The following is a 23,248-nucleotide window of genomic DNA, read 5'->3' on the forward strand; positions in this document are numbered from 1 at the left end:
GTCTCTCTCTGGAGTTTGCTCATTGCTCTTCATCGTTTCTTCGCGTTCGTTTAACCTTTCCTATGGTTATAGGACCATTGGAATGTGCGATAATCGTTTACGTACTTCTTACAGCGCGAATGGAGGCGCGATAAAAATTGTCGTATCGAGGTTGGCGTTTCGATAGTAAATTGCTGACGCATTTGTGACATGCAGAAGCGAGCAACGGGGTGAGAAGGCTTAAAAGAAAAGGCAACGCGATGGGTGGTTGTGCTCGTAAAATTTATATACCAGGCTCGCTTTTAAATTGGTGTAATATCGAGGTGTTTTCTCTACAGTCGAGTGTTCTTCGGAGGAATATCTGCCCCGGTTTGTGCATCTCTTCTCGGCAGTATAAAAGCGAGAATTATAACCGTTTATTGTGTGTAATTTTATCGAATTGGTAAGAGGGGGTGGAAAACATACGCGAGGAGGATTTCTACGGAGGAGAGTAGCGATCGATTAATCGGAGTTCGGTTTATCGTCGTGATGCAGGGAGTTTTGCATTTATTTTTTTCATTTTTTTTAGAGCTGAGTTGATAGAGAATTTTTTACTAGGGTTTGAAAATGTTTTTGCGGAATATGAGTGTGTTGATTTTGGTTGTATAATGTAGTTCTACTATTTTGATCAAGTCCCCCTACCTCACCTTGCAACATAGTTAATTTTTTATCTAACGAACGAGTTCCCGAGTTCGATTAAATCTGTCTATTTTTCAATAACTTCGTCATGATTGCTTTTTTCACTCCGTTTGAATTTTTTTTAGAGCGTATAGTTCATTTTCGTTCGAATATACGTATAATTATACTTATTCGAGGAGATTCGATTTGTAATCTGGTAACTGGTATACCTAATTACCTACATAAATATCATCAAAATAATACATGTCGAATATACCGTCGAATTGATTGATGCGAATTTAACCGGCGCGGCGTTAACGTTTAACGTCCGCCTGTTGATAGGGTGACCAGAACTCGAACGAGTAACGCTTATCGTTCGAAAAATGACGATAAAAAGGTTTGAGCGACGCCAAGGCGGGTTAATCGAGCGTGATATTCGAATTGGAGTCTCGTTCTAAGAGGTTTTTTCGCTCGTTTCGAAAGCAAAGGTCAAGAATGCGTTGATAAACTCTCTATAAATGAGATTATACGTATGTACCTATGTATGTATGTACGATGTATTACACTGTGCTTGTTTTTACTTCTCGTTGCTCTCGTGCCTGTTGGTGAGTTTATTGAAATGACCGAAAAAATGGTCAATTTGGTACGTTTGAGTATGATTTGTGAGGTTTTCGCGCCTTTAAATTTTAAGTTTGGTAGAATATGTTTTTTTTATTTTTTTGAGTCATGAGTTGGGTTTGGTTCATTTTAATCAGAGAATCAGTATTCAATAGCCCCCCCCCCTCCTACCTTGGAGGATGAAAATGTAGAACTTGAGTTCGCTGAATTTCTAAAAATGATTATTTAGATAGGTTTATGTATTTTGTTTTCGTCTTTCCGCTTTGAATCAAGATTTTATATTTTTTCAATTTCATTTCCTTCTTGGTTGGAAATGGATTTTGAAAAAATGAATTGTATTTATAAACGTTCTTTTGAAAAAAAAAAATTGAAATGTTTGAAGACATTATAACAGCGAAAAATTGAAATGATTTTTGCCTTAATTTCAAATAGAATCCTACCTTTGGACAAAATTGTCAAAAAAATTAAATTTTTTCTAAAATTGTAAAATAAAGTCACTTTTTTGGAAAATTTTTCAAAAATCAGGTCCTTTTTTTGTCAAAATTGACAGACGAAAGTCCAATTTATGCTAAAATTTTCAGAAAGTCTCATTGTTTGCAATAGATGTCGAAAAACGCTAATTTTTGCCAAACTTGCTAAGAAACTTTTGCTTATTTTTTGCCTGAACAACCAAAACATAAATTTTGCTTTTGCTGTCCGCAAAGTCCTGTTCTTTTTCTCAAAATGGTGAAATAAACTTTGTTGTTTTCGACAAATGTGTATAAACTATTTTCTCCCTGAATTTCCAAAAAAAAAAAGTCTACTGTAAAGCTAAAATTGCCAAAAAAAAACTATCATGATTGCCAAAAAAGTATTGTTTTTCGCCAAAATTGTCAAAATGTCTCATTTTTGTCAAAATTGTCAAAAACTTCTATTTTTTTCAAAAATATCAAATGAAAGTTCTTTTTTTTGCAAAATTGTCAAATGAGAGTAGGTATTTTTTTGTCAAGGTTGCCAAAAAGTTGTTTTTTTTTGTTTAAATTGCTACTTCATTTTCTTTCTGCCTGTGTGAAAAAATTCTATATATATATAACCAAAATTGTCATTCAATTTCATTTTTTGCAAATTTTGACAAAATTATCAGAAGTCTTACTTTTTGTGAAAAATTACGGTCTTTGGTAAAAATTTCCGACAAATTCTAACTTTGCCAAAATTGTTGAAAAAGTAAAAAAGTTCCTATGTTTTTCAAATTGTCAAATGGAAGTCCTTTCTGCGTTTATTTCCAAAAAAAAGCCTATTTTTTTGTCTAATAATATTTTGCTAAAATTTGTCAAAAAGTCCAACTTTTTGTTGCGCAAAACAGGTCTCAATTTTTGCAAAATTACCAAATATTAGCCTTTTTTTTTGACCAAAATTGTAAAAAAATGTCACTTTATAGAAAAATTTTCTAACAAAAGTATGTATTTTTTAATTTTTTTTTATGGTGAAGATTATGCCAAAAAGTCCTTTTCTTTTCTAAATTTCTATAAAAGCTCCAGTTTTCTGTATGTGACACTCCGGTGACAGAAATGCTATTCATTTAGCCAAAATTGACATTTAATTTCATATTCGAAAATGTTAACAAAATTATCATAAAGTACAATTTTCTAATTTTTTGCTAAAATTTGTCAAAAAGTACAGTTTTTGCCAACATTTGCCAAAAAAGCACCATTTTTTTGTCTAAAGTGCCTTTTTTTGCCTAAAGTGCCATTTTTGGCAAAAAAAAGGATCCATTTTTTTTTTTGCTAAAAGAATTCATTAACCATTTTTGTCCAAATTTGCCAAAAAGTGCCATTTTTGACAAAATTTGTCAAAAAGTGCCATTTCTGCCAAAAATTTGGCAAGAAGTGCCATTTTGCTCAAAAGTGCCATTTTGTCCCAAGTTTGTCAAAAGTGCCATTTTGTCCCAAGTTTGTCAAAAATGCAATTTTTGTCCAAGTTTCTAAAAACTGCCATTTTTTACAAAAATTTGTCAAATGCCATTTTTGCCAAAATTGCCAAAACAGCCAAAATGTTTTTTTTTTGCGAAAATTTGTTGTCTTTTTTTTGATTTCCTCAATCAATTGTTGTAATTTTCCATTTGCATATTTAAAAAAAAAAATTCTAGTTCTCTTTAAACTGAAAACATTTTGACCTCAAAAAATTCTGGCTCGAATAAATGTAAAGCTTATTCCCCACCAAATTGACTCTCCCTCCTCGCTGTTGGAGCATATTAATAGCAACATTATCCTGAAAAGTCGAGAAAAGTCCGGAAAAATCACTTCTTCAGAAGAAAGGGGGGGGGGCGAAATCGGAATTCAATATTTTTGTACCGCATACTCTCCAAAATATCCTCGAAGTATTCAAAAAATGTTTTTGCCAAAAGATCTTAACCAAAGTTAACCAAAGTCCTGTTTTTTCCTACTTAACTTTTCAAATTTTTTCTAGAAGTTTCAAAATTCAAATCACGAGTGAGAACATCGGCGTCTAGAATTTTGCCTGGTGCTTTTTATGGACTTTTGTGTGTTATTTTTGACCTATTCTTGAATTCGTCTCAATTTTACATTCGATGATTATCTCATACAGAAGAGGGGGTGGGAGGTAGGTTTGCGAAAATTGATTGATCTTTTGATGAAAATGAATAATAAGTTTAGAATTTTGTTTTTTTGAAATTCGAATTTTGCGATACGGATTTTTCCCTCTCCCACTATACTTCTGATCTTTATGTGACAAATTCTCAGGAACTGATTTATTATCATTGGCTTGACATCAAAGTCACGGAATTTAAAAAAAGAATTGCCGATAAATTATGCAAAAAATTGCTCAATTTTCAAAGTCAAGATAGTGAGTATTTTCTAAATGTGTCTAACACTTTTGTGATTTGTGTCAAATTAGTCGGATTTGATAATAGGAAAAAAATTCAAAAAACTGACTGATAGTAATTTTTCACACATTCTAATAATATTGTGCATAAAAATGTATCGTAATGTCCAACTTGGCGAAGCTCTGTGGGAAGGGTGAGGATGAGGAGAGTGCAGGCAGAAGATAGCAAGAAGGACGTACCTATTATCCATAGATACTGTTACCTGTATGTACATGTTTCTTTTTTTAGTGCAAAAAAACTAAAAAGGTACATATTATTTGAGGAAGAGAGAGGAGGAGGACAAGTAAATGGCTAAAGATAGGAGGAGTATAATTTGTTACGTGTAAACGATATTTAGCAGTAATATGTACATATTATTGTGGTCTGGTCGTTTGTGTATCTGCTGCTGGTTTTTTTTCTCCCATTCGATGGTTTTCTTTTATGTATATGGAATAATTATGTACAAATAAGTGTAACAAGTACCTATATGTATAGGAGAATAAACGCGACAAACGATAATGATATAACAAGTTACCGCCACCGCCGCGTCGCGCCGCCTTTACTTCTGAATCTGTTGTGCAGAGCAGCAGCATCAACAACAACAACAATAACAGCAACAAGTGCACCAAAGTGCACTGTATTGTAACTGGTTGCGATACGGTTGATGGAGCAGGTGGTGGTAGTGGAAGTGGTTTTGTTAAAACGTTGTCGTCGACTCGATGCAGTCATAATACCTAGTAATAATAATAATAATAATAATAATGATAATAATTGTTAATTGTGTGTAGATAATATTTACGTAATATACGATTGTAGGTAATTTAAGCGTTTTTCTAACGTCGTTGGTCTGCTTTGTGTGTGTTTTGCAGGAGACGAAAGATGCGTGCGTCGGGACCAGTATCAGTACAATGACAGAACCAGATTGCCTAGGGCCTTGCGAACCGGGTACCAGCGTTACCTTAGAAGGCATCGTATGGCATGAAACGGAAGGTGAGCCATTTTAATTACTTCACGCTGATGCCCGGCTGCGTTGTTCGACCGGCTCGCCGCGCCGCGTCGATTGCCGTCGTCGTTGGTCGTGTATCGTCTCGTTCGTCTCTTTGTTTCTTCTCATTCTCAATGTGCAGAGTCAGAGGAGGACGTAGGGTTCTCAGACTGGGCGATGGAGAACAAGAAGTCGAAAGACGAATCAGCGCCTTTGAAACGAAAACAGAGGGTACAATCTCGGTGGTCTTTTTTGAAATTGAAAATTTCGTCATTGATTTGATGGAAAATGAGCCTCTTTGAACGAAACGTCATTGTGGGGGGGGGGGGGGCATTTGAGTATCCTTATATATTAAAAGATGTTTGATGGAAAACCTTGATAGAGTCCGCCAGCCTTTTCTACTGAACCGATTTCAACGAATTTTTTTTTAAAACGTTCCTTTTGACGTGTAGATATGTCATCAAGGAAAAAAAATCGAAAATTTTAAAATTAAGTGCCGAAAAAATTGAAAAAACACGTTTTCTATTGTGTTTAAACAATAGATTTCGAGTAGAAACCTTGATAGAGTTCGCCAGCCTTTTCTATCGAACCGATTTCGACAATTTTTTTTTTAAAACGTTCCTTTTGACGTGTAGATATGTCATCAAGGAAAAAAAATCGTAATTTTTCAAACTAAGAGCCGAAAAAATTGAAAAAACATGTTTTCTATTGTGTAAAAATGCGCGTTTTACGACGCACCAGCAACATTACACTCGGAACGTTGCTAAGTGGGCGTGACTGCAGCATAGTGACGTGGAGGATGGGGATGTTGTTGTTGTTTGTTGTGTTGGGAGTTACATTCATTGCTATAGTACGTATTTAATTTTTTCAAAACTGGAATGTAGTGTCTGTTGTCTGTTCAAATAATAAGGAGAGGAGGTTCTACACTTGAGATCATTTTTGGGTTAGGACTTTATTTCAACAGCACAAATTTAAATGTTTAGTGGAACATTGTTTGTAAAAAAGTTAAAGTGAAGATGAAGAAGGGTTCAGTACAGTGTAGCCAGAATTTTCTCAAAGAGAGGGAAAAACCAGATTTTTAGGTATGAAAAATCGAAATTAGAGGTAATGTAATGGAAACCCTTCGTAATGTATGATAAATTGTATGGAAATGAAGGTGCAATTACTGCTCAAGTGAAGTGAGAGCGAAAATTTGTTGAAAAAAATGGGTCGAAAAAACAAAAAACGGTTCATTATTGCGTGCATTATTTCTAATTTTCACTCGCGGGGGGGGGGTGGCTCAAGTCACGTACCTTCCTTAGCTAAGCAACCACTGGTAGATTTTCTATACTTGGGATACAAATTTGACTATCCTACCTCAGATTTTCATTTCATAGGATTGAATTACTCCAGCATACTCACTACCTACTCATTTTATGCCATCATTGTAGTAGAATTTCAAACATTTTTCTACCCAATTTTACATATAGAATTTCAGAAATTTTACTCCTAAAAAAATGATGATAATTATCAAGTCAGTAAGTATACCAGAGTAATTCAACACCCCAAGTTCAAACTTGAATTTTTTAAACATTGTACTTTAGAACCAGAGTAGAATTTGCTATTGACACATTTCAGCTGATTTGCATTTAGGAGCAGGGGTATGAGTTGAGTTGTGAATTGTGAAAAAAGCGAGCCCCGAAGCGGTGAGAGGCCTGAGTGAAGCGAGGGCCAGGGCGAGCAGCACGAGCGAAGCGAGTGCGCGAGCTGGGGGTCGAGGTCGCGGAGCGACCTAGGGGGCGAAGCCCCCTAGTGATTTATTATGTCAAAAGCTCGTACAAAATTTCACGGTCGTTAAGCTCGGCCGCACTCGGTGTGCGGCGGCGGTGGCTAGGCCGATTTATATAGGCGAATAAGTTTTTTTTTTTTTTATGGGTATAAACTGGTTTGAGTACATAGTACGTACTGCATACTTATCTATGGGTTGTCGAGCGGTTTTATCCTTCTCTTCGACGACGTGCTTTGACGAAATCAACTCTTTTCAAAATGCAGTATAGTGGTTGGTAAAATACGAGATTGAGATTTATGTGGGAAAAATTCCTCCTCGAAAGGGAAAGGTGTCGTAAAAAGGTAAATTTAATGAACGCGAATTGATAAGAAATTGAAATTTTTTCAATATGCAGTTTTATCAAAATACATACATACGTTCGTTGCATATTTGTGTATAGTATTGTAATTAATTCGTGTTTTGCGACGGTTTGTTTCAGGTGTTCTTGTGGTAAATGTTACGTGGAGAGGGAAAACATACGTCGGTACGCTTTTAGATTGCACAAGGCACGATTGGGCGCCTCCAAGGTGAGCAACGATGTTCAGATTGTGTACTTTTGCGCTGATAAGTGTACGATAATGCGGGAAAATCGGCGATAAAAGAGTTGCTAATTGATGACGATGATGATGACGATGATGGTGGTGGTGGGTTTGGGGACTTTTTTTGAAGAATTTTTTACATGTTGAAGTCTTGGTGAGTCGTTGAATCGGATGAAAAACGTAACTGGATCATTGAACGATGTTCATTTGTGGGGAAAAAGCTCAATTTTGAAGTAAAAATGGGTAAGGAGTCATTTTCGTGAAAATCGTTCGCGAACGATTCGTATCAAATTGTGAATCGTTCGCGAACGACTGTCCAACATGGTATGCGAGTGTGACTCTTTTTATAAAATGTAAAATGCTTAATTTTTTGAAGTAATAATGGATTGAGAGTCATTTTCGTGAAAATCGTTCGCGAACGATTCGTATCAAATTGTGAATCGTTCGCGAACGACAGTCCAACATGGCATGCGGGTGTGACTCTTTTCATAAAATATGTACAAAGTTTTATTGTGAAAGAAGTTTGTTTCAGTAAGAGTGAATCGTTCGCGAACGATTCGTAGTCTCGGTCAAATGAATCGTTCACGACCGATAATTCTGCGTGATGTTTAATTTTCCTAAAAGTCGACAAATTTCAAAAAATTTCATGTGAAGACTTACTTCAGCTGGCATGAATCGTTCACGAACGATATGATTCATTTAGAATCGTTCGCGACCGAAATATCAACCAAACCATGGTACTCGGCCATTCAGGAGTGAGGAAGCAATCAAATTGATTTTCAATCACGAAGTTGAATTGCGAGTAAAATAAAATGTCTAATGTGAATTGTTCGCGAACGATTCGTTCAGTTGTGTAGCTCAAATCGTTCGCGACCGACAGAGCTGAAATAATTTTGATATTCAAGACTCAACTTTGTAGGGTAACAGAGACGTTGAAATGAAATTTGAAAGTTCAGTGGAGTGGTAGGAAAAATCTTTGTATTGAATCGTTCGCGAACGAACGAACGACTCCAACAACTATTCTATTGTTATGACTCTTTACAAAAAAAAAAAAAAGCGATAAGAGAAGAAAAAACGTTGGATGTGATTTCACAGAAAAATATAAAATCACAGTTGAAGAACATCAATTCTTTTAGAATCATGAGAAGATTCATTTTTTCCTTCAATAACGGATCTGCCTTAGAATTTTTTGGTCTAATCAATTTCTGACAATTTGACTAAAATTACTCGAGAGTTGGAAAAAATTCAAAGTATTGATTCTGAATTTCTGAGTGAAAGATCCACTATTGAATCTTCGAATCGTTCGGAATCGAATGAATCATCGTTCGTCGAGGATTCGCAAAGCAGATTTTTCCAAAATTCATTTATCAGCTGATTATAATCAGTGGCTCGTCCATGAAACATGAATCGTTCGTCAACTTGTGGTTGACTTTTTATCTGAATCGTTCACGAACGAATGTTTGGAATCGTTTTGCGTGAATCGTTTGCGAATTGATCGTCGATCTTCGGAATCGGAAGTGTGGATTTTGTCATTTTTTTCGTTTCATTTACGAACGAATGTTCGCATTCATGTTGCGAATTTGCGGAATTCGTTCGCGAACGAGTCATCGAATCGTTGTGTGAGTGAATCATTCGCGGTAGACTTATCAGATGAATCGCTTTTCAGAAATTGAATCGTTTTGGAACGAATTTTGCGAGTATTCCAATTTTTGCTCAAATAGCGAAGTAGTGATCGAATAACAGTGTGTTTTCGTTCGCGAACGAATCTTTCGATTCATATTGAATGAATCGTTCGCCAATGAATCATCATCCTTTTCTGAATGGATCTATTCGGATTTTGAAACCTTCGTTGATAAGCAAATAAGTACTAATTTGTGATCCAGAACTGAAGTCGTTTGCGAATGAAGTGTCAAGTTTTTCTTTTACAAATTGAATCGTTCGAGAATGAATTGTGCCTTCAGCAAATGGAAACAATTTTCTAAACGATTACTAATGATCATTTTGTATAATTTCGTTCTTGAAGAAATTGTCAGAGTTCATGGAAGGAGACGTTTCGAACGAATCATTCGCGAACGAATATCTGTGTCGTTGTTTTTGAAGAGTCGTTCGCGATCGAATCGTAAAAAAGGGCTGGAACGAAGAATCGTTTGATTTTCGAATCATTCCGAATGATTTCGTTCACGAATGAATTATTGAGTTTTTTTGCCTCACGAATTGATTCATTCAGGAACGAATTGTATTCCTTAGTTGCTACAGTTGGGCAGTTTGTGAATGAGTTTAAGTGGAATGATTTTGTATGAGTCATTCGCGAACGAATATCCATATTATTGTTTTGGATTTGAAGGATTCGTTCGCGAAAGAATTATTTAGTTGTCTTTCTCACAAATCGATTCATTCAGAAACAAATTGTACTCCTTAGTTGCTACAATTGGGCAATTTGTGAACGAGTTATCAAGTGGAGTCATTTTGTATGAGTCATTCGCGAACGAATACCCACATTATTGTTTTGGATTTGAAGGATTCGTTCGCGAACGAATTATCTAGTTGTCTTTTTCACAAATCGATTCATTCAGAAACGAATTGTACTCCTTAGTTACTACAATTGGACAGTTTGTTAACGAGTTATCAAGTGGAGTAATTGTGTATGAATCATTCGCGAACGAATATCCACATTATTGTTTTGGATTTGAAGGATTCGTTCGCGAACGAATTGTATAAGCCGACTGAAGTGGGTGATCTTTTTCGAGTTACCTGGAATGGTTTCGTTCACGAACGAATTGTTGAACCTTGTTCTCACAAATTGAATCATTTTGGAACGAATTTCGTTCTTAATAACTTGTTTGAACAGTTCATGAACGTGTTATCGAATCAGCTTTTGTTTTAGATCGTTCGTGATTCATGATCGAGCTTCCTTTTAGAGAGTCATTTTTTATGAGTCATTCACGAACGAATATCGACATCACTGTTATGAGAGGGTCGTTTGTGAACGAATTGTGAAATCGTTTGGGATAATTCGTCACGAATTGAAAGTCTACTATAAAAACAAGTCCCCATGTCAAGTTTTCAATTCGTCTCAAATGATTTCGTTCGCGAACGAATCATCGATTCATGTCATAAGAATTGTTCGTGAATAATTTTTTAAATGCAGTTTATTTGACAAATCGTACTCTAATAAATTGTGAAATCAATTCCAATGTTTGTGAAAGTCGTTCGCGAACGAATAATTTGATCATTCTTTGGGAAAATTCGTTCACGAGGAATTCTCAGACTTGGAAAACAAATTATGAACCAGTTGATGATCTTTTGTCAACATGCTCGAGACGTCAAAATGTGCTAAAATTGTAGATACTCGTAGTAATGTTTCCAAACAAATTCTATTTCATCAAGCGTTCGCGAACGATTCTATCAAAGATGGTTCAGAATTCAGTATGCTCATTCTATAGAGGTGATTTTGATTCTATACGATTTTTCATGCGATGTAAAAACATTTAGACTTTCCAACAGTTTACTCGAATGAAAGTAATCCCGATTTTGATTCTAATGATTCATCGAAAAAATGAATCTTCTGCTACGAAATACACATAGCTGAAATCTTCAATAGTCATCGGGGAATTGGTATATAAACGAATCGATCGATATAGCCTTAATAATATAATTCTCTCACAATGGAATTGTTTTTCTGATATAGTATAGTGTCGAACGTAATTTGATTCGCGACACATGAAAATCCTATTACGTAAATAAAACGGAGAAAAAAAAATAAGAAGGAAAACCACACGGTTATTTCTGTGTTCAAATGAAACGTTCAACGGACGGGTAATAGCTAGGCTGCGGGGATATTTAATAATCCGATAAAAATTCGAGAGAATTCTCATCGTCGAGAATACGAGTAATTACAAATGAAAGAAAAACTTCACCCTAATTTAATTTCGTAAACGAAAGAAAAAAAAAGGAAAGAAAAGAAAAAGAAAGAATTACAAAGAAGAGAAGAAAAAACTTCTCAACTTCTCAGCAGAAGTCTTTATAATACTAATCGACGCAGTTCGGCGACGGTTCCAAGACACCCTCGAAGATAGGAGGGGGAGCAAAGGGTACGGTAAAGATGCTGGGAAAGTTTAACGACGGATTGGTACTACACGATGGCGAGCTCGGGGGGTAAAGAGGGGAACGAGTCAAAATTTAACTCATTTCGAGACGAGAAACGCGCTGCGCGGCACCGCAATGGGTGAAATTTCGGCCCAAGAAAGCTAATTACAAAACACCCTTCGGGCGTATTAAAAGTCATTTATTCAACGTAGCGATAAGTTTGGTTTCTTTTTAGTTGCGTGTTGCTTTAGGGCCGGCGTGGATGGTGTAGCAGATGGGGGAGTGGAGGGGGTGGGTTGAAAAGGTGAATTTGCGGAGTGTATTAAAAGACCTCTATTTGGAAGTTGTCGGTAGATTTAGGTACCCTTATTAATCTACAGTTGGTAAATTCGAGTAGTGGTTACGATATTCTATTAGTATACAAGTTTTCCATCATCATCGTCGTCGTCGTCATCGTCGTTATTTATTTGCGGCTGTGGAAACTACAGCAGCAGCAACCGCAGGTTTTCCTCTGTCGTGTTATCGTCGAATACGACGACGAATTAATCAATTTTTAGCTTGAGATGAAAGGAGTTTGTTGATTTTTGCCTAATTGAGGATTGTTTTTTGTTTGTAGATTTTGCGATTCGCCGACCAGCGACTTGGACGCGCGGCTACCGAAAGGCCGAGCCAAACGAGGCCGAGCCGCCACCAACGATCTGAGTAATTTCACCGAAACGCGTTCATCCGTCCATAGTAAGTTAAGAAGCAGCAGTAACGGTTCGAATAAGAGCACCCGCAAAGGACTGACGAATTCGCCGACGCCGTTCGTACCACCTCGGCCGGAATCGGGCGGCAGTAAGCGTAAAAGTCGACCTTCGGAAGAAGAATCGTCGGCGTCGCCTCAAGCCAACGGAAGCTCCGGCAGCTCTGGCAGCTCCGGCGGCGGCGGTGGCAGCGGCGGCAGTAGCAATAAGAAAACGAAAACTACCTCACAGCAGGCTACCCTTAGTCCGCCCTCGTCACCGGTCATGTTCGAGTGTCCGGAGGCGAACTGTTGTAAGAAGTTCCGCCAAATGAACGGCCTCAAGTATCACCAGTCGCACGCGCACGGCGGCTCGAGCGCGGTCGACGACGACGACGCGACCAAAGAATCGGGCAGCATGTCCGAGACGGAAGAGATGCCTAGTCCTGCCGACCAGCAATCGGTGAAATCGGAGCGAGGCGGCGCCAAAGACGAGACGGAAAGCGAGCCGGCGACGCCGATCAGCGAAACAGTTCCTGCCACTTCGGCATCATCCTTGACGCATCCGGCGTCGCCTCACGCAACGCATACGCATGGCATCGCCGACCAGGACCCGGTGCCGGTTGAACCGTCGGGGCCTCCTCAAGTTGATAACAAAACGGTCGTCAAACCTGGCGTGCTCAGGTTCGGCGTCGTACCTAGCGGTATAGCCGAAGAAATGGCCGCGGCAGCTGCGACCGCCGCGAGTCTGCCTGCTAAAGCTCCGTTGTCGTCGTCCTCGTTAACCACCTCAAACGTTTCCGGCGTGAGTAGATCGATCAGTACCGCCATCGGCACGGTGCCCGGTACGAATATCCCTGTGACGTCGGTATCCATACCTAACGAGCTGATCGGCCAGCCGCCTCAACCGCCCTGTCTGACGTCTCCTTCGCCTCCGTCGATCGCGCCTCAAATACCATTATCGCCTTCGCCGGCCTCGGTGGCCGCCGTAGCCGCAGCTGTACCCGGTCTAGGGTTCGCCTCGACGCACCAGCAAACCGGCCAATCGGTGCCAGGCGTCGGCGTTGTACCGAAGCTACCTCAATTCAAAGTGAAACCCGTCTCGGCGTTGCTCCAGCAAGACGACAAATCCACCAAAGATAAATCATCGGCCGCTGCCAAGTTACAGTCGTCGGCTACCTCATCCTCGTCGTCGTCGTCGTCTCAACCACCGCAGCGTAAAAAGAGTCGCAAATCGCCGGCCGGTAGTCCGCATTCGCTCGCTTCGCTGGAACAACAAACGCACCAACAACAGCAGCAACAACAACATCAACAGCAGCAACAGTACAAAGTCGAATCAGCGTCGCGCGAAGAAGTCCACAGCCCGGCGTATTCGGATATCTCGGATGACGGTGCTCCCGTACTCGAGGCTGAGGTCGCTACCACCGTCGATTCGAAAAACAAACCTATACCGATGGATAAAAAATCACTAGAGGGTACGGCGGGCGCTCATTCGCCTCACGCGATGCAGCATTTCAACATGTACCCGTTTTACGGCCAGCCTCCCTATTTGGTACCTTCGGTGCAGCCGGACGCGCCGAAAAAAGACTCGGATAAGGGTAACGATCCTAAGCTAGGCTCCGGCTCGGAGAAAGATAAAAAAGAAATGGAAATGGCGCCGCAGAAACTGCTGCCGCAACACTTCTATTCGTACGATTACCCGCCGTACGGATTCAATCTGGGCCAAAATTACCCCATACCGATGGTATCGTCCAACAGCTCGTCCGATAAAGAGATCAAAGAGGAGAGTAAAAGCCCCGGACCGACGGATTTAGTCAAACAGACGTCGTCCAGTGTCGGCACGCATGTTCCGTATTCGCCCGCAGCCCTCTCCAAGAGTAAACTCGACTCGATCGGCTCGAAAAGCTCGCTAGAGTCGCCGTATTCGAGCGGCGGCGTCGTCAAAGATTCCGTCATACCCGAAGCCCGAAGCCCACTAGGTGCATCTTCCTATCTGCACGCCGCTCGTCACCAGCAACACCAGCAAATGCAGCTGCAACACCTGCAACAGCAACATCAACAACAAATGCAGCAGCAGTCGCATCAGCAACCTCCTCCGAGCAGCCTGCATCATCCGGGTTCGCAGCAGCAACAACCTCCGCCCCAGCAACCGCCCCCTCAGCATGCTCCTTCGTCTCAGCTCAATCAGCAGCAACAACAACATCTGCTATTGCTGCAACAGCAACAACAACAGCAACAGCAGCAACAACCTCCGCCTCATTCGCTACAGCAGTCGCATCAACAACAACAGCAAGACGAAATGCGCAGATATTACAACGTGTACGCCGAACAACAGCAACAACATCAGCAACAGCAGCAACAACAACAGCAGCAGCAACAACAACAGCAACAGCAACAACAGAGACGTAAAGATCATACGAGTCATTCGGCGGAAGCGCCTTTGAAAGCGACTCCGCCGCCGAATTCGGTCAACTCCAAGTCCGGCCTGATGTCGAGCGGCGGAGGAGGCGGTGGAAAGCACAAAGATAAGCAGCAACTAGCTGAAGATAAGAAAGACTCGGATAAGGTGAAACAAGAAGGCGTCAAACCGACGATGGAAACGCAAGGTCCTCCACCTCCGCCGACGTCGTCGTACTACTTCCATTCCAGCTACCTGCAGTCGCCGCATTACGGCGCCCTACCGTTCGACACCGCTCATCCCATGTACCGGGCGATGGGTAGTCCGATGATCGTACCGGCTGGTCCGTACGGTAGCTCGCCGTATATGCATCATCCGGCGCAGATGCATCCGCAAATGCCGCGTTTCCACGCGCCCGAAGATCTATCGAGGCCGCCCAGCGGACCGGCTACCAAAGCGTTGGATCTGTTGAATCATCATGCTAGTCAGTATTATAATCCGTCTTCGCATAAAATACACGAGCTGCAAGAACGAGCCATCAAATCGCCGACGCCTAAGGTATCGACGACGAACGCGTCTCCTTCGGCGGCAGCCAACGGCCAGCAGTCGGCGATGAACGCTCCTCAGCTGACCCCTACGTCGACCTCGGATCGACTTTCGGGCGGTGGAGCGTCGCAAGGGGGGAAGATGACGTCGGTAGATGGGAAAGATTCGAGATCGCCGCCGCCCCAAAGACATGTCCATACACATCACCATACCCATGTCGGATTAGGGTACCCTTTGTTGCCAGGCCAGTATCCGGCTCCGTACGGAGGTGAGAATTTCGATGCATTGAGTTCGATATACGGTAATGTTACGCCTTGTGAGAAGGTGGACTAATATTGTGGTGTTTTTGTGTGCCCATTTTAGCTGCAGTCTTAGCCAGTGAACAAGCGGCTGCCGTCGCTTCGGCGGGAAGTAATCCGTATTCGCCGAAATGAACCGATGACGAGGGCGCGTTGTTTTAAATCTTGCTTATTTTTCTACGAACCTGTTGTATAGTGTTGACTAATTCTCACTGTGAGTATTTTTTTGAATTTGAGGCGTTTTGTTTTGTTGTGTTTAATGTGGAGGTTGTTCAACATGCAAGCTCCGAGTAATCGAATTTCACGAATTTAATTCGATTATCCATGAACCTTGCTAGAAAATAATGTATCATATTTTCAGTCGTTGTTTTCCTTTTTACGTGAAATAACGTCGCTAGATGATTACGACAAAATATTAACGTTGTTTAGTAATTATTTATCATTTTATCAATTAATATGCATAGGGAAAAATTTTCCCATTGACTAAATTTCAAATTTGTGCTAAAAAATGCAAGCTCCGAGTAATCGAATCTCACGAATTTAATTCGATTATCCATGAAACTTGCTATAGAAAAATGTTTCATATTTTCAGGCGTTATTTTCATTTAGAATGAGATAACGTCGCTAGATGATTACGACAAAATACGAATAAAATAATTTGATGATAATAACTGTTCCATTGATCGAAATTGTTTCGAAGAAAGGAACGAAAATTGTCACTTTGACTGAAAAATGCAAAATCCGAGTAATCGAATCCCATATTTTTAATTCGATTATCCATGAAATTTGCTATAGAAAATGTTTCATATTTTCAGGCGTTATTTTCGTTAAAAAAATGAAATAACATCGCTAGATGATTACGACAAAATACTGAATAAAATAATTTGATGATCTGCGTATAGAATAACTGTCCCAATGATCGAAATTTTTTCAAGGGCAGAACGAAAATTGTAAATTTGACTGAAAAATGCAAACTCCGAGTAATCGAATCCCATATTTTTAATTCGATTATCCATGAAATTTGCTACAGAAAATGTTTCAAATTTTCAGGCGTTATTTTCGTTTAAAAAATGAGATAACGTCGCTAGATGATTACGACAAAATACGAATAAAATAATTTTATGATAATAACAACTGTCCCATTGATCAGAATTGTCTCGAAGAAGGAACAAAAATTGTCAATTTTAATGAAAAATGCAAACTCCGAGTAATCGAATCCCATATTTTTAATTCGATTATCCATGAAATTTGCTATAGAAAAATGTCTCATATTTTCAGGCGTTCTTTCCTTCGACATGAGATAACGTCGCTAGATGAATACGACAAAATTACGAATGATAAATCTCCATAGGGTAATTTATCCCATGTTAACCTACATAAATGGTTTTCAAAGATAAGACGAAAATTACCAAACTGTAATAAAAAAAAAAAAAAAAAATGCAAACTCCGAGTAATCGAATCCCATACCTTTAATTCGATTATCCATGAAATTTGCTATAGAAAATGTTTCATATTTTCAGGCGTTATTTTCGTTTGCAAAATGAGATAACGTCGCTAGATGATTACGACAAAATACGAATAAAATAATTTGATGATAATAACTGTCCCATTGATCGAAATTGTTTCGAAGAAGGAACGAAAATTGTCAATTTGACTGAAAAATGCAAACTCCGAGTAATCGAATCCCATATTTTTAATTCGATTATCCATGAAATTTGCTATAGAAAAATGTCTCATATTTTCAGGCGTTGTTTAATTTGCGTTGAATAACGTCGCTAGATGATTACGACAAAAAGTGTTTTAAAATTTTCGTATAAGTGTCTGAAAATTTTTGGAAAAATTATTGCTTTTCCTCTGCTTCTGCTTGCTCCTGTTCTGCCAATGTGCAAGTATTTGTATTCAAGTCGAAATATTTCGGATATCGTCTTTGGCCTCCCCCCCCCTTCATATGATCATAATTCAAGAATTTTGTTCAAAAACCTTGAAAAAGTCTGCAGATGATTTTTTTTAAATGTAAAGCGAAAGGAGTTGATTCACTTTTCTATTTTTTGATCATTCTTTGAATGAAAAACCGTTCAAATTTTCTTACAAAATTATTCTTCGAAATCTCTTCTTTAAATTCTGAGTTCAGTTTATATTTTTATTTATTTATTTTACAAATTTTCAAAAATTTGAGTTTTTGAAGAAAGGAAAAATAATTTTGCCTTATGTTAAAATTGTCAGAGTCTCGCTGTTTGCCAAAAATATTTTTAAAAATCCTGTTTGCTGTCAAAATTGTCAGAAATAGTCTCTATTCTCGTTAAAAATGGACGCTTTTTCTAAAATAATTCCTAGAAGTCGACATTTTTTCAAAAATGACTCAAAAGTCTCGATCGTCTCTTGTCAAAAAATGCCAAAAAATCACTTTCTAAAAAAATTACGAAAAATTATAACTTTTCAGTAATAGTTACCAAAAAGTTCAGCTTTTTGCTAAAATTTAGTCAGTCTTGCATTGAAAATTTGAAGTGAAAAATTCTTGGGTTTTCCAAAAATTCACAAAAATTGGTCGTTTTTTCGCAGAGAATAATTTCAGAAAGCGTAATCACATTTTTTTCTCAATTAAAAACTGCCCAAAATTTTCGCTTATTTCTCAAAAATTGCGTGTAAGCATAATTTTTTGCCACTGGTTTTCAAAAAGTCCTATTTTTTTCCAAAAATTGACAAAAATTCTTGTTTTTTTGAAAATTATTGAAAATTCTAGCTTTTGAGCAAAAATGTCAATTGTTTGTGCTTATTTATGTATTGTTCAAAAAATTCTATAAAGTGTTACTTTTTTTTTTGAAAAAATTGTACACAAGTTACGATTTTTGCTGGAAATTGTTAAAAAGACCCTTCTGCCTTTTTTTGCTAAAATTTTCGATAAGCCTTCCACTCCCTTTTTAACCAAAATGTTGCAAAATATGTTGCTAGTTCAACTTTTTCAAATTGAAAAACCAAACGTTTCATTTTATGTTCTGTTTTTTTTTTTTTAGAGTAGTTATTTTCCTTATCAACTGTTTTGCTCGTTTTTTGTAACTTTTTAAATTATTTTTAGTTGCCTACTTTTTCCATGTTTTTTTGATCATCAAAATTATTTTTTTCGAAAAAAAAATCGAGTACAAACTCTAGTTGAGCAAAAAAAAAGTTCAAAGTAATGTCTGCGAGACAAATTCAAATTTTCGTTTGAATTATTTTTTGAAATTGTCCCTCCTCCTCGTATTCGAAAAGTACCTACTTAAGCTCCAAAAGCGTGTCGAAAAGTCGAGTAAATTTTTTTCGAAAAAAAAAATCAATTGGTAATTCAAAACGAGTAAAGTCATGGTTTGTTTTTTTTTTAGCGATTTTAGACCCAAAGCAGATTCAAATTAATTGTTGTAAACGTTCATTTTATTTTGATCAATTTTTTCGCAATTTTAATAATTTTCTTTTCATATTATTTGAATTAATTGCTCAAATTTTGTGTTTTTATATCAATTTTCAATTATTTTCAGCCGTTTTCATGACATTGTAAGATTTTTTTAAAAAGCAATTTCCGTGATTTTTTTTTCATTTGGCCAATTTTTTTCTGTTTGAAAATGTTAATGATCTACTTAAACAGAAAAATTCGTTTAATTTTAACAATATTTGATGAATTTTTAGTAATTTTCTTCAGTTTATGCAATTTTTGTCGAGTTTTTCTTCATTGTCGAGCCGTTTTATCACGTTTTTTTATTTTTTTTTAGACCATTTTAATTAGGTATGTTTCTGTCATTTCAAGTGGTTTTAATAATTTTTCATGTGATTGAAGGGGGGGGGGGGTAATTTTCTACGAATGTTTTTATACTCTGACACAGTGAAATTGTCCACATTTTTTTTTTTTTTTTTTGATTTTTCCCAATTTTTTTTTGAATTTTACCGAGTTTTTGTAATTTTTTTATTGGGAGAATTTTATAAATTTCACGAGGTGATTTTGTTGATATGGATTTTCATTTGAGGCAGTTTTTGGAAAAGCAGTGTCTGCTGGCGAGAAAATAATTACTCTTAAAAAAGTTCTATAGATTGAATTTTCATGAACATTTTTCCTCTAATTTCCCTCCCACTGCTCTGCTTCTTCATTCAAGTGCCAAAACCTCATGAAATTATGAACTTTCATCGAAAGTAATTTGAAACTAGAAATTTAAAAATACAAAAGGTGTTTTTGAAAATGTTTATTGTTTCTTTAGTTCCTTTATCGTGTCAATTTCCCATTGCTTTCGATTTTACTAATTTTTCTTTTCAAACGCATGACTTCGAAAAATTGTACATAGATAATTTTTGAATCGACTGAAGTGTCTCTTGTGTCGAGTTTTTATAATTAAGATGCAAGTTCCGAGTAATCGAATCCCATATTTTTAATTCGATTATCCATGAAATTTGCTATAGAAAAATGTTTCATATTTTCAGGCGTTATTTTTATTTAAAATGAGATAACGTCGCTAGATGATTACGACAAATTGCGTTCTTTAATGTTATTTTACGAGGAGATAATATCCGAATCCGAAATCAATAATCATACATTTCTCGTAATTGAAGGAGTTTTTTCCTGCTCTTTTTCATTTTTCAAATCAAATTATTCCTACAAGCTCATTGAAAATTTGCGGAATTTTTGAATTTTTTCGAAATTAGTCACATAACATTATCAAAAAGTGATGAAATTTCTGTAAAATTCAACAAAATTGAACAAGCATGATCAAATTGTTGAAAAATATATATATATTTTTTTTAGAAGAAGAAATTTGATTTGAAGCATTAATTATTTTAATACTGTAGATTATAAAATAATTTTTATTTTCAAGTTCTATTGCCCTTATTTTAATTTATCTATTCTTTCAACATAAATAATTATTTCATTTTTCGTATATTTTTACAACTTTATTATCAACTAACAAATTCGTTTCTTTCTGTTTTATTTCAACAGTAAATCTGCGGAATATATAATGCAAAAGCGTTAATATACCAAATACTACCTACCTACCTATACCTACCTATTGATAGGACATTTCACGTCTTCAGTCATCCAACAACATGGAAAAAAAATTGCGTTCGCGATGCGAAGTACATCAACGAGAAAAATATATCAAAATGATGAATTAGTAAGGTACACGATGCAGGCGTCTAGAGGCCTCGAGAAAATAAAAAACCACCGCCAATGAGTTCGCCATCGGCGTCTATTCAATCAGTCTCGTTATTTAATTACTAATAATAATATTTATGGTAATAATTATTCGTACCTAAGTGTTGATAACTGATAAGGGTAATACGTTTCGATATTTTCGAAATTTTGTGTTCGTTTCCTATTATATCTGTCTTATTTTCCTACAAATTTACGAAAAAAATAAAAAAAAGAATGAGAGAGAAGTGTACTACGAAATTATCACATCGTGTATCGCGTACAGAAAGAAAAAGAGAGAGAGAGAAACCAGAAAAGAAAATAGTGTCGTTGTTTTTGTTGTTCGTTAATGTTGTTCTAGTGTGTGGCAGAATTTTACATCTCGCGAATCTTCAGCCAATCACCGAGCTTAAAAGTAATTCTTGGACTCTTGGTGAAGAATAAATATGTTATTTTTGAAGAGCTTTTTTGAAATAATGAAGAATATAAGAAAGAGACGAAATGTGCCTGATTTTATTTTATTTGTTCGTCGTCGTGTCGTTTATTTATTTATTTTTTTCGAAAGAGCTAAGTAAGTGTATTCGGGCGCCATCGCTCGCCTTCGCAAAACATCGGGTTTTCTCCTCTGATTTCGAATTCGAATGTCTTTCATTTGTAGGTTTTTATGTTAAGAATATTAGATCTCGTTTTAATAATATATTTACTTTTTAGTTAAGTTATGTAACGTGAAACATGTTCGAAAAAAAAAAAAAAGTCAAGTGTTTATAATACTGAAAAGCGTGTTAAGTGAGAATTTTTCCATTGTAATTATCGTGTTTGTAATTATTATTGTTGTAAATAAGCGACCCTTTGTCTCCCCTTGTTCCCCCTTTCCCTTTATTCTCCTAAACTAGCTGGTTAGATTATTCTTTTAAAACGTTGAATTTCATTTTGTAGCATTTTTTTCCCTTTTGATTTTTTTGTTATGAATAAGTATGTTTTATCATGTGGTACGTGTGTTTTTTTTTAAGGAATTGTATTGTATATAAAGGATGAGATTTTTGTTAAGAATGTGAGAGTGTTTCATGAAGGCTTATCAAGTTTTATTCACGACTCGCCTGTTTCCGGGTATTTTATAATTTTATTCTCTTCTGTTTCTTTTTATTTTTTATTTCGTTGTTTTTTTTTTTAAATCAGGTTGTACCTTTTTTGTGTTGTACGAAGACGTGTAGATGATGATGAATTCATTCTGTCGACGTGAAAAAAATCGACTGGTATCGATGATCGAAATGTAGTAATCGTGTTTTATTTACTTGTTACAAAAATTCGAGTTTTGTAGTTTCTTTTCTTTTTGTTTTTTGATACGAATATGTACTTTTTTTTAAAGGGCATTTTTTAAAAATTTTATCGACGATTTTAATTAATCTTTACCTTTTATCCGTTTAAATAGAATGCACTGAAAAATTGAAAAAATTTTGAGTTTTGAGTAAAAATGTGTTCATGGATGCCTTGTGTGTAAAATTGTGTTAATTTTGTTCGAACGACATGTTGCAGGTATATATAAATATTATAAATAATGAAAAAAAAACTATACATAGGTACATATTTCTTATAAATAATAATTTTTAGATATTGTTGCGCGTGTGTGTGTTTGTATTTTGCGTGTGTAAGTAATTTTTCTCCATAATTTTTTTTTTCTGCAGTAGTGTCGTGTATAAAAAACATTTATTTATTACGGGGTTAAAATATGATAGAAGGGTGTGTGACGTTTCAGTCATGTGTGTTTATTTCCTTTGTTTTAGGTGCGTGGACGTTTTAATTACGGAAAAAAATTTTAGCATTTCAGTTGTACAAATTATTTTATCACACTATGCTACTTATCGGTAGAATAAATTTTTTGTAATTTTATAGAAAATTTAGCATTTACGTTTTATTATACGGTATATACATAACAGGAGTAATTTTTTTATTGTTTATATTTTTTTTTTTCGCTTCTATTCATGTAATATTATATATTTCTTTTTAATTTTTAAGTAATGTTGATATTACTTTTCGATAATGAATATTTTCAGCAATAACACGCTTTACCTGTATTCGGAAATAAAATTATTTTTAAAAGAATTCAGATTTTTTTAGCAGAAGTCGAAGGTTGGGAGGGAACGAGTTGGTGTTTTAGATGAAGTAATGGATGAAAGGAGGGGAGGGGGGGTTCAAAGGACAGCTTCAGAGAATTTTTTCCTTTGCTAAATGATGAGAAATTGTTGTTTTAATAATTTTTTATGCCCAGTTGTAAAATTTTGGAGACGAATTTTGGGAGGTTTGGAGTTCTAAAGCTTGAAATGGACAATGGGGAAGTGTAACAATTAAATTTTGGCTTATTATTTCACTCCACACCTTCTAATACTTCGTTTCACAGGCCCAAACTCCTTTTTTTAAAAAAAAAAATAAAAATAATTGAAAAAAATTTTTTTTTGCACACTCATAAGTGGCAACACTGGCGTGTAATTATTTCCTCGTTTCTGATTGGCTGATTCAACCTATCCAAAGTACCTACTTATTTCTGTGTTTCGATTTGATGTCGCTAAAAACTTCATAACCCCAAAGCCAAAAAACAAAATTCAAATT

General features: G+C 36.6%; 1 protein-coding gene across 1 annotated transcript in view; it reads left to right on the forward strand.

Moving 5' to 3' along the window:
- sbb (scribbler) overlaps nucleotides 1-22,744 on the forward strand; it is a 133,734-nt gene extending 110,990 nt beyond the window's left edge. The window contains exons 4-8 of the mRNA XM_065368644.1: nucleotides 4,984-5,104; nucleotides 7,346-7,433; nucleotides 12,148-15,467; nucleotides 15,563-15,712; nucleotides 20,453-22,744. Coding sequence (XP_065224716.1) covers nucleotides 4,984-5,104; nucleotides 7,346-7,433; nucleotides 12,148-15,467; nucleotides 15,563-15,633 — 3,600 coding nt within the window. The 3' untranslated portion in view covers nucleotides 15,634-15,712; nucleotides 20,453-22,744. The remainder of the gene's footprint in view (nucleotides 1-4,983; nucleotides 5,105-7,345; nucleotides 7,434-12,147; nucleotides 15,468-15,562; nucleotides 15,713-20,452) is intronic.
- Nucleotides 22,745-23,248: the final 504 nt, after the last annotated feature.

This window comes from Planococcus citri, chromosome 5 (genome assembly GCF_950023065.1).
Source record: "Planococcus citri chromosome 5, ihPlaCitr1.1, whole genome shotgun sequence".
Lineage (NCBI taxonomy): Eukaryota > Metazoa > Arthropoda > Insecta > Hemiptera > Pseudococcidae > Planococcus > Planococcus citri.